The sequence below is a fragment of the Balaenoptera physalus genome, assembly GCF_965194825.1.
Source record: "Balaenoptera physalus genome assembly, chromosome: 6".
In the NCBI taxonomy this organism is placed as follows: Eukaryota; Metazoa; Chordata; class Mammalia; order Artiodactyla; family Balaenopteridae; genus Balaenoptera; species Balaenoptera physalus.
The window spans coordinates 130658348-130670444 of NC_138885.1; the positions used below are offsets into that span (position 1 = coordinate 130658348).

Here is a 12097-nt window from a genome sequence, read left to right on the forward strand (position 1 = left end):
TGAGAGCAAAGAACTTGGACCACAGTCTGCTTTGCTATTGTTTTTGCCTGTCCAGTGTCCATTCCTCCTCCTGACGGCCCCTGTTTCCTTTAGGGTCTCCCCCTCCTCCCCTGGATTCAGTTTTGGTGGAACTGTCATTATAGCTGCTCCACCCTTCCCTGGCCAAAGCTCAGGGGCCAGTCCAACCCCTTCTCCCAGGACTTTGAGCAACGTCGCCTCCTCCTGGAAACCTTCCCTCCACTGGGGCAGCTGCCTCTCTTCTGTGCCCCCAGACTTCCAGCTGTCAGAACACTTGTATGCCCCCGCTCCCAGCCTTGTACAGTCCCTGGCACGTGGTACTCAATACATGTTAGCTGAATGAATGATGCCCACACTGCTTAGAGCTGATGAAGGTACTTGAATATTAGATTAAAAGACCCCAGGTACTCTTGTAGATGTTCCAGAGAATGTGGCAGCAGCTTCCAGGCCCTCCAGCCTAGCCCTAGCCTGTGGCCACCTCTCCTGAGCCAGGGCACTCTTACCCAGCCAGGTACGGCCTTCCCTGAATCCCCACTGTGCCTCACCTGGGCCGTGGCCTCTCTTCCTAAACAGCCCCCCAGTTGTCCTGCCCTGCCTTGTGCAGAAGCTTGAAAGAAGGTGAAGTTGGGGTGTTGCCTTTAAAGAGGCCACACAAAGGGACATTTACCTTAGTAACTACCATCCTCAAACTAAACCTCGTAGGAACCTGGACACCGTTTGAAAGGATGCAGCGGTCAGTGTTGGCCTCTGAGTCTCTTATTTGTGCGCAGGCAGGTTGCTCATCCTTTGTTTAGAAATGTCAGTACCTTTCAGTCCAGTCTGACTTTGGCCTAAGGCCAGTCTGACTTTTGAGTCAGGATTTGAACCCAGGCAGCCTGACTAGAGTCCCTGCTCACCACCTTTATACCTACTGCTTTGTCAGAAGAAACATACTAAAGTTCTTGTGCTGAAGAGGATTAGACTGTTGTTAGAAAAATGTAAATGTGTTTCTAGGATCAAATTCCTTAAGTCTGTCCTCATCGTTCTTGCCTCTTAAAAAAAGTTTTAAAAACAGAGTGAGAGAGGAGAATGATTAAGTGTTACAGACTGTAGTTTGGGGTTTCAAAACAGTGATAATATCTGCTCATCTTAGAAATATGTAAAGACAACCACTAGTAGAACAGACAGAATGTGTAACCTTCACAGCAGTGGTAGATGGATCTGTTAAGGTTCTTGGTTGCAAACAGCAGCAAACAACTCTGGCCAACTTAAGCAAAAAAGGAATTTATTGGAAGGCTCTTAGTAGCTCAGAACAACAAGAAGGTTGAAAAACCGGCAGAGAAAATGGGCAGAAGCCAAGGCCGGCTGGGCAGCAGGAGCCCCGGGAGCAGCCTGGGTGGGATGCCGCCGTTAGCACTGCTGCCCTGGACGTGTCGGCCCCTGTTGTCATGGGTCTTAGTGTCACTCCCAGTGCAAGTCCCAGGTCAGATCATCCAGCTGCCTGAGTGCCAGTCCTGGGTCACACAGTGATGTCAGTGATGCAGGGTCCAGAACCCTTTCAGCGTCTGTAGTAGGAGCCTGGGCTTGGTCTCACAATAAGAGTCACACACACAGGGATTCCCCTCAATGGGAAGGGAGTGCAAATACTAGGAAGCCCTCCAAAAAGGCAACTCCTCTCTACAGGGAAGACATGGAACAAAGAAGACTTGGTGGATTGACTAGAAGACAAGGATGGGGAAGAGGGAGACACCAAGAAGTGTACAAAATGAGATGGGCTCCCAGATGTCAGGATTGATTTGGAGACGCCATCTGACTATGTAAGAATAGATGTGAAGTGTTGCACACTTTATATTTCCTGAGCAGGTACTTCACAGAAGGAAGGGTGGGCAAACACAGCTTTGTTGATGAGACTCGTCTTGGCGAGTTCCCAAAGAAAACCTTTTTTCTGAGAAGGAAAGGGTGATCCCAGTATGTTCACCTTGGCCCTCAGAAATACTGGCAGAGAGGGTTGTGTGTGATAGACCGTGGGATCTAGGACCCATCAGAAAGGAAGTGTACATGAGAGGAAGCTGATGGATGGGGAGAAAGCAGAGTGGTCGAGAACTGGGAAGGTTAGATGAGGTTAAAGAATAAATGTATCATTTATAGAGCAGCAGAGCAGGAAGGAGGCAATCATGGTCAAGAGCTCACACTTCCAGAAATGGAAAAACGCCGGAGGTCCTGGGAGTCAGGATATTACCAAGGGGCCAAAAGGCCAGGGTGGAGGAGAGTCTCCAGAGCTGCAGGAAAGACCAGGAGCTGATACCAGGGCAGCAGTGGGCCAGCCACGGGGACTTCAGCATCACCCAGGATAATGGCAGGAGTGGAGCAGACGGGAAGTAGAGCGGGCCCAACCTCTCGAACATGGGAGGAGGAGGGATCTGTGTGACTGCAGCCAGAGCCAGGACGGGAGGTGACTCGAGCCCCAGATGAGCCAGGACTCCTGTCCTGGGAGTAGCACGGGGCACTCGGGAATGCTGCTGTCCCCCTGACCAGTGCAGAAGAGCAAGCGGCAGGGGATGCTGCTTCCAGGAGAGGGTGGGATCTTGCTGGCTGGCCTTTCCACCTCCATCCTTTTTTCTCCAGGGCTGAGCCCAGAGCTGCTGCTTCCACTCTCCGTGGTAACCAGTGACTTATGACAAGTGGGACCTATCCACTGACATGCCGTGGAGACACCTGAGAGATATCAAATTTACAGAGCCCAGGCCTTCCGATAACTCACATGCCCCGCCTTCCCCAACCTGCCCAGTGCCTCTCTGCCCATAGTAGTCCCTTCATAAATACTGACCAGAGCCTCAGGAGCATGTCATCTCTGTCACTTAAGAGAGGCCCCGGGGAGTCCAGTTTGGGAACAACGGCAGGTTCCAGCCTGAAGTCTGGCCTTAGCTGCTTCCCCCGACGACACCCCAAGGCCACCTGGGAGCTCATTTCAGAGGTGACGTTGGGCACTCATAGCTCTGCACAGCCTCTTTTCACAAGCTCCTTTCTCAAATCCCCCCATCCTGTCCTATATGTGGTGCTTACCCCTGGAAAGTAAAGCTATGGGTGGCTTTTTAATTTTTTCTTTTCCTTTAGACTTAATCCTTTCTTTAAAAAAAACTGTAGTAAAATACATATAAAATTTAAATCTTAACCATTTAAATGTACAATTCAGTATTGTTCAAGCATATTCACATTGTTTTGCCACCAATCTCCAGAACTTTTTCATCTTAAAAACTGAAACTCTGTACCCATTAAACAACTTTCTATTTCCCCCTCCCCCCATCCCCTAGCAAGGGTGGTTTTTAATTATTTTAAATTGTTCTCATTTTTGCTCATTTGTACTTTCCAATTTTTCTAAAATGAGTATTTATTATTTTTACAACTGAATTTCAAAAACTCCAGGACATTTTTGTACAATCTTCTCCACTTTGCAGTCAGGGGACCTGGGGCCTGAGCTGCAGAGAGTCTGCAGGGAGAACCTGTAGCTCCCTGGGCGCCCTGCAGCTCCCCGCAAGGGAGGCCAGGGCTCCTTCTGCTGCAGTCCCCTCTTAGGAGGAGGACAGGTCAGGGACTGCAGCAGGACAAGTTCTGGCCATTAACTGGGTCCTGACTGAGCACGCAGTTACCCGCAGGGATTCGGGATGGAGCTTCGTTTCAGGACTCACGTGTCTCTCTTCTCACCTCACTGAGCCCCAAGCAGTTCTCACGGAGTCACTCGTTGCCCTTGGTTGGCCCATGTCTCTTGCCCCCAGAGATTCTCTGGCCAGTCAGTCCCAATGCTCTGCTCATCTCAGGCCCCCAAGCCAGCCTGGGAGGAGGTGAAGACAGAGGCAGGCAGGGGCCTCTGCTCACACACAGACCCTTGGTCGGTGCCAAGCCTCACTTGCTCTAGGACAAGCAAAGAATGTTCCCTGAGTGGCTCTCGAGGGGGTGGGGTGGGGGGCTCGTAGAGGTCAGGGAGGGAGTAAGGGTTGGGGTTAGTGAGGATGTAAAGAGTAATTTCCGCCTTGCTAATCTGAGGGTATCTGTTTTGTTGAAAGCAGGGACTTAGGCACGCACACAGAAAACCACAGCTGAAGTGCCAAAGCGCGACACTCCAGAATGTCACGGCCCCTTTCATTTTGCAAACAGGGCCCGAGGCTTGTAAGGCGAGGCAGTTTGCCTGATGCCGGGACAAGGTGTTGGTGGCTCAGCTGAGACCGGAGCCAGGTCTCCTGGATCCCTGACACACCTGCCGCCTAGTGGCTCCACCAGGTGGAGCTCCCAGAGCAAAACAAGCCGACGGGGGACCAGGGAGGGGGTCGGGTCAGAATCCCAGGTGCAGGCCAAGAGCTAGAGAGGGACAGAATGGGCCAGGACTTGCAGAAGCTCGGCAAGAAATGGGAAGGAAAGGTAGGGCGCCACGGAAACACTTCAGAAACGGGCTGGGGGTGGGGGGTCCCCAGATGGAGTCTTGCCGTGTGCGGTTATCCGACCACAATGTTCCCCTTCCAGGGGAAGGGCTGTAACTGGGGACCTGAGAGTCTGGAGGACAGACAGCAACCTTACAGTCCTTCAGATCCATGGGTGGGGCAGGAATCACTGAGGTGCTGGTCGGGGCTTCTAGGCTGAAGTGGGGACGGGGCACGAAGGGGGACAGGCCGCGAAGACACGCTGCAGAGGAGGCAGGTGTGGCCCCCGAAGCTGGCGTGGCCCGCTGGGCCCTCAGGGTGAAGCTGCCTGAGGGCTCCTCTCAGGAGGGGTCCGTCTCTTGCTGCCCCTCTGGGCCACCGTTCTCAGCCAGGGGCTGGGCCCTGCTGCCGGGGGAGCCCATGTCACACAGGGTGCTGCCCGTGGTCACCCTGCTGAGGCTGTGGGAGCTGCGGCGGGGTCCGTGGCGGCGACACCAGGTCCCCAGGCACAGGGCCTCCCGGAAGGTGTCCCGGAAGCGGCTGGACATGAGGCTGTAGAGCATAGGGTTGGCGGCCGAGCTAAAGTAGAAGAAGACGCCGGAGACGACGTGCACGTACTGGAAGGACAGGTGCAGGCCCTCGGTCCAGCGGGACACGAGGCTCCACATGAGGCGGTCGATGTGGAACGGGGCCCAGCAGATCCCAAACACCACGACCAGGACAACTGTGGGCAGAAAGGGAGCCTGTTCTCTCCTCTCCTCTCCCACCGGCCACCCACACCCACTGTCCATCTGGAGGTTTCTGGAAGTTTGCCTGCCCTGGCCGCACCCCTATAGGAGAGGCTGCTCTCGCCCCTGTCACCGACTGGGCAGTGGGCGTGCGCCCGGGACCAGGTGTGGACACCCGGGCCAAGCTGGCCTGGTCCGCTTCTCTCACCGTGGAACTGGAACTAAGAGACAGCTGTGCATGCTGAGCCCCAGCATGGCCCCGTGCGGCTAAGGCCCACTCTGGGTGCCACTCGGGGGCCGTGCCTGCTTATGCATGAGCAGAGAGAAGCAGGAGGATGCGGCCTGTGGTCAGACAGCAGTAGCCAGGGAGTAACAGGGAGAGCGAGACAAACACACCCCCCCACGCACTTGCCTGTCTTGGCCCTAGAAGCCTTCCCAGCCCCCGCCCCCAGCTCTCCTGGGCGCCCCTGAATATCTTGCCCTGCATTACCTCCCCTTTCCTCGACAGCCCCACCCCAAGCCCCAGTAAAAGGCAGGACAGGCCAGCCAATCCTTCACTCTTTCTCCGGAGCTTCCCTCCAGCCCTGGTTTTCACCCTACCCTTCCTGGGTCTTTGCTATCAGGTCTGCATTGATTTTTGTTTCTTGTTTCTCATGTTTGCGTCTCCAGCTCACAATCCTTCCCCTGCAGTGTCTTCCCCCTTACATTCCAGCGTGGTTTTCCTCATAATCCCGGATTTCAATCAGAACATTGCTTACATCCCCAGCACACAGCCTGGTGCACAGTAGGCCCTCAGAAAGAGAAGACAGGAGAAGGAGGGAGAGAAGAAAGCCAGAGCCCCGGGCCAGCCAGCAAGGCAGCCTTAAGGAAACACCCCACTTTCCCAGGGCGAGAGCCATCCCAGATGAGCAGACTCGGCCGGCTAGGCAGGGCAGTAGGAGGCAGCAGAGGCAGACAGGGGCAGGTGGTCTGTAGTGCAGGAGGCAAGCACAAAGCTCCAGGTCAGTCCCATCTTAGGGGGCTGTACAAGTGACCATGGGCTCTGGGACACTGTTCTGGGGGGTGAGAGGAGTGAGTCTCTCTCTGGGAATGGGGCAGTCCCCAGTTAGCTGGCCATAATCCCATGGCTTTGACCAAGGTCTCACCAGCCCTGTCCTGCCCTGGCTCACCCCATCTACCTGATTCAGAGTCTGTGGGACCGGGCAGGATGGGGAGGGAATCAATGACTGGCTTAGCATCAGTTTGCCTGGTTTCCCCAGGGCCACTGCTTTTGAAAAAGCACCAGGCCTAGGCCACAGTAAGATCCAGAGCCTCAAGCCAGCTGGGCGTGCCCCGGGCCGGCCCCAATCCACACTTCTGCCCTGATTCTCCTGTGCTCTGCACACAGACCTTCACAAACATGCCTCCAACGACCTCTTTTAGATCATGATCCCTCCTCTGGTCCCCAGGGAACTGCAGACATGGTGTGCAGGAAATTCACCATCTTGCCTTTCCAGCACCCTGCTCCCCTTCTTCTGGGAGCTTTGCTCCCCCCGGATCTCACCATGTGGGTCTGTGGGGGCTGCTCACCTCAGCATCCTGCCACTCTGGCCCGGTGGCAGGCCATGACCCAAGCCCACCAATCAGAACCCTTCCCTGGGATTTTCCATAGCCACTAAGGGAAGAGGACAGTTAGTTCCTCAGGAAAGGGGAACTCTGTGCCCGTGGTCCTGCCTCCCAGGCTACTTAGGGAAGGACAGAATCAACATATTTAGGAGCAAAGATGAGAGACCTGGAGGGTCCAGAGTCCATGAACAGCTCTGTCATCCTGGAGCCCAGCCGCAGGCCTCTGCCCTGTCTGTGGTTGGCTCCATGAGCAAGGGCTGGCTTCATGGGTGCCACCTGTGCGTTTGCACAGAGCCCTGACCTTCGAACCTTCAAGACAGCAGCTCTGGGATTTCCCTGGTGGCACAGTGGTTAAGAATCAGCCTGCCAATGCAGGGGACATGGGTTCGAGCCCTGGTCTGGGAAGATCCCACATGCCGTGGAGCACCTAAGCCCGTGCGCCACAACTTCTGAGCCTGCACTCTAGAGCCCGAGAACCACAGCTACTGAGCCCGTGTGCTGCAGCTTACTGAAGCCCATGCGCCTAGAGGCCATGTTCCGCAACAAGAGAAGCCACCGCAATGAGAAGCCCGCGCACCACAACGAGGAGTAGCCCCTGCTCGCCGCAACTAGAGAAAGCCTGCGTGCAGCAATGAAGACCCAGCCAAAACGCAGCCAAAGATAAATATAATTAATTAATTAATTATTTTTTAAAAAGACAGCTGCTCTACTATTGCTGTCTTGACATTCTTAATGATTTTTTAACAGGGGACCCTGAATTTTCATTTTGCATTGGGCCCCACAAATTATGTAGCTGATCCTGCCATGAACCATTAACATTTACCTTTGGTGTCACTTTCTCAAGGGTAATCTAGAAGAGTATACACACATGCAGTGCATGCACACACACACGGGGGAGTGAGGGGTGGGGGGGTTACTCCACACCTCACACTCAGCCTCCAACCTAAACCGAAACACCCGGCCCCTTCCCCCAGGCCCCTGGAAGCCCCAGCCCCATACCCAGTGCCTGGCTCCGCCCCTCTTCCCAGCAGCAACACTTACACAACATCTTGGTCACCTGTGTCCGACTCCTATCCTGCAGCGGCTGGAGCCTGCGGCCGTCGCTAGTCCTGGCCCTGCCCTTGGCCTCCTGCCTGAGAATCAGCAGCCTGTCACGCCGCAGCCGCAGCCCGATGAGCAGGTAGAGCACGCTGATGGTGGCCATGGGCAGGCAGAAGAAGAGCAGCGCGGTGGCCTGCACGACCAGGTTGTAGAGGGCTCTCCGGCGGACCAGGGTGCACACGGCCGAGTTGGGCACCGTGCCCCGGCAGGGCAGGTCCAGCTGCCGAATGCCGTGCAGGCTGGTGTTGGGCAGAGAGCAGAGCAGGGCGAGGCCCCAGATGGCCCCAAGCACGCGGCGCACGTGGGCATGCGTCACTACGGACCTGGCCTGCAGCGGGTGCACCACGGCCACGTAGCGCTCTATGCTCAGGGCGGTGACGTTGAGCACCGAGGCCAGGCAGACAGTCTCGAAGAGCAGCGTGCGGAAGTAGCAGCCACCGGCGCCCAACAGGAAAGGGTAGTTGCGCCACATCTCGTAGAGCTCCAGGGGCAGACCCAGGAGCAGCACCAGCAGGTCCGACACGGCCAGGCTGAAGAGGTAGTAGTTGGTGGGCGTGCGCATGGCCCTGTGGCGCAGGATGACCACACAGGTCAGCACGTTGCCCACGGCGCCCACCACGAAGATCAACAGGTACGTGACACAGATGGGCACGAACAGCTCCGTCTGCTGGGGCCCCAGGTACTTGAGCCTGAGCTCCTCATCAGTCAGGTTCAAGTCCTGGGGGTCAAAGGGCCCCAGGGCCCTGCTGCCATTGCAGGGCACAGGGCTCCTTGCACCCAGGAACCTGTCTCCAGGGAGGGTGGAGCAATTGAGGCAGAGAGGAGCCTGTGGAACAGAAGAGAGAGAGACACCCAGAAAAGTCACTCAGGGAATCTGCTTCTGTTGTTATTCGTCAAACCAAAGATGCCATCGACACCAAGAAGGCCGATATATCATGTGCCGCTGAGAAGGAAAAACTCCGCCATCCATTGTAAGATGCATCACAATTTCATCTTAAAAATGTACATCTTAGGGACTTCCCTGGCAGTCCAGTAGTTAAGACCGTGTGCTTCCACTGCAGGGGGCACGGGTTCAATCCCTGGTTGGGGAAATAAGATCCCGCATGCCGCGTGGTGTGGCCAAAAAAAACAAAAACAAGTATATCTTTTTTTTTAAATAAATTTATTTATTTATTTATTTATTTATTTATGGCTGTGTTGGGTCTTCATTTCTGTGCGAGGGCTTTCTCCAGTTGTGGCGAGTGGGGGCCACTCTTCATCCCAGTGCGCGGGCCTCTCACTGTCGCGGCCTCTCCCGTTGCGGAGCACAGGCTCCAGATGCGCAGGCTCAGTTGTTGTGGCTCACGGGCTTAGTTGCTCCGCGGCATGTGGGATCTTCCCAGACCAGGGCTCGAACCCATGTCCCCTGCATTGGCAGGCAGATTCCCAACAACTGCACCACCAGGGAAGCCCCAAAAACAAGTATATCTTTAAAATGATAAAATGTGGGACTTCAATTTTAAATTTCACGATCTACTGAAACCTTTGAACAGAGATGGAGACTCTCAAGCATGGGCTATGCCATCAGCAGTCACCCTTTGGGTCTCTCCACTTTCAAGTCATGGACTTTGGGAGAGACACTCAGTTTGGGCATCTGTAAAATGGGCACAATGCACAGTATCACATGGTCTTTAAGAGCAAGGTCTCTGAAACAGCTGCCTGGATTCAAATCCAGCCTCCCCAATTTCGAGCTGTGGGACTATTTGCATGGTAACCTCTCTGTGGCTGTTCCCATATTACAAGGATCCAGGAATTTAAGACATGAAAGGTATTAACACAGGGCCTGCCTGACACACAGAAGGGCCTGATTACATCACCTCACTGTGAGGACTGAGTCACTGTGGGGATCAAGCAAGGCAGTGAAAGGGCCAAAAACTATAATGCTGATCCAAAAGTTGGTTCTTGTTTCTGTTTTCTATCATCTGAACTGTTTGAAGTAGAAATATTTGACACCCTTGACACTGCCAGCTCTGGGGTTCCCTCTCCTTTCTCCAGCTCCCATCTCTTTGCCAGTCCACCAGATATAGTAGTTAAGGACCCAGGCCATGGAACTAAACAGACTGGCCTGGGGTCAAATGCTAGCTCTGCTATCCTCTTCTGTGACATGCCCTCACTGTGCCTCAGTCTCCTCGCCTGTAAAATGGGTAAGTAGAGCCTACCTCATAGTTTCTGGGAAGATTAAATGAAAGAATAAAGTTCTCAGGAGTGTGCCTGACACATTTCAGGTGCTCAACTTCAATGCATAGTGACATGATCCTTATTCCCCACCTGGCAAGGGAAGGACAGTCTAAGAGATATGGGGCAGGGGTTGAACGGGATTCCACTGGGCATGTGTCTTCGCGCGAAAGATCGGGAGCTGCCCTTCTGAGCCTATTCCCCAAGCTCGCCACCACCACCTCCCCTCCCTTCTGAGCAACCGCGGATTTTCAGGCTCGGTTCCCGGATCCTCTCCCTGGGTTCTCTTTTCAGCTCCATTTCCTGTCCTCAGATGGGGGTTTGGGGCTCCCGTGGCCCACGCACGTACCTCCGCACCTACCACTCGACTTTCTTTTTCAGGTCGGTCTCTCTCCTAGATCCCAAGTACTCTTAATCCCGAGTATCTTTCTCCTCACCGAAGCCTCCACCCAGAAGCCTCCCCCAGCCTCCCTGCCTCTCTTCCACCTAATCCCCGCACTTTGGAATCGAGGGGCATCTTCATCCACTCAAACGTTCCGCCCGCGCCCGCCGCACCCTCACTCCCTACCCCGGCTGTTGCGGGAGCCGAGCGGGGACCGAGGACATGAGCTGGGAATGCGCAGGCGCCAACCCAGGTTCGAGAGAGGTTCCCTACGCCCCCGAGAAAGGTCGCTGCACCGGAGCCCCCAGCCCCGCGGCGTGCGTGGCCGACAGAAAGACAGAAATACCCCAGGAGGCTGCGAGTCCCCGGGGAGGGGGGCGTCCCGACGGGCCCCTCCGATCCCTACAGCCCTGGGGAGACCCTGCCCGCGCGCTCTTCCCGCCGCGCCCGTGCCCACGCCGGCATCCCGTTCACCTACCATGCAGTCTGCGCCCCGCGAGATCCAGGGGCCGGGAGCCCACCCGCCGAGCGTGGGGCGGGCGTCCGCGGATCGATCGACGGACAGACGCGGCGCCAGAGCAAGCCGACGGGCAGACTGAGGGCGGCCGGCGCACTAGCAGCCCGCCGGGTCGCCCCGCCTGTCAGAGGCCGGGGACGCTCGGGCCAAGACCGCCAACAGGGGGCAGTGGTGCCCCTGCAGCCCACCCGGCCGCTGAACCCAGACACGCTCGTCTGGGGCCCCCACAGCCACCCAAACCGTAGCGATTGTGTTTCCAAGTGTCTGATGGGGCGCTTCCAGGAACACCCTTACCTCATGGAGCCCTCACAACAACCCATTTTACAGATGAGAAAACTGAACCTCAGGGAGATGAAGTTCAAATGATCTGGGTCTCACACCCTGTCCCTGCGCTCCAGCGTGCTGACTCTTAGCTTAATCTCTTATTACGGTGTCCCTCCAGATCCCACCTCCTCCTGCCCCACGTTTCAAATGCACCTCCAAGGACGTCCCACCAGCCCCTCCAAGTCAACAAGCCCCAAAAGGTCTCATCCCCCCTCCTAGGCTTCACATGGGATTCCTCCCCCTCTATCTCAGTCCCAGGACAGCAGTCTCCACGCCCTCTCCCTTAACGCTCTCTCCCTTCGGGTCCTCCAGCCCCTGAGTCCAGTCCTCACCCCCCCACAGGACTGCTGCCGGAACCTCCATCCTCCCTCTGGTCTGGGCTCCCCCAGCCCAGTCATCTTCCTGAACCCCCAACGATGGCACTCCTCTTCTTGAAAACCTTCCGTAGGGCCCCCCACTCCCTTCTGAAAAAGAACACCAAAGTCTAGCCTGGTTTCGGACCTCCACACCCCACTTGCCTTCCTGCTCCCCCGTCACTATGTTCTCCCACCCCAAATACCCCAAATACCTCTCAGCCATTCAAATGTTCCCCCTGCTCCTCTCTCCCTACCACAGCGTGTCCACAGGAGGGAGGAAACTGTAGAGAGGGAAGAGGCCTCCTCCTGCTCCCCCAAACTGTGCACTTGTTCACCCCAGCAGGGAGCACCTTCCCTGCTTGGCCCGCCTCCTCCAACCAGCTCCTTAGCTGAAGTTATTTCATCAGGAACTTGCTAGCGAGCTTAGAAGCGTGGATCTCACAGGCTGAAATGCTGGCTCC

At 55.7% G+C, this 12097-nt stretch overlaps 1 protein-coding gene across 1 annotated transcript; it reads right to left on the bottom strand.

Moving 5' to 3' along the window:
• Positions 1-1265: 1265 nt before the first annotated feature.
• Positions 1266-11762, bottom strand: NMUR1 (neuromedin U receptor 1). Its single transcript, XM_082466179.1, has 3 exons — positions 10918-11762; positions 7784-8669; positions 1266-5133 (listed from the first exon to the last, which is right to left on the bottom strand). The coding sequence occupies exons 1-3, from the start codon at positions 10918-10920 to the stop codon at positions 4751-4753; spliced, it is 1272 nt and encodes a 423-aa protein (XP_082322305.1). The 5' UTR covers positions 10921-11762; the 3' UTR covers positions 1266-4750.
• Between the last annotated feature and the right edge of the window lie 335 nt (positions 11763-12097).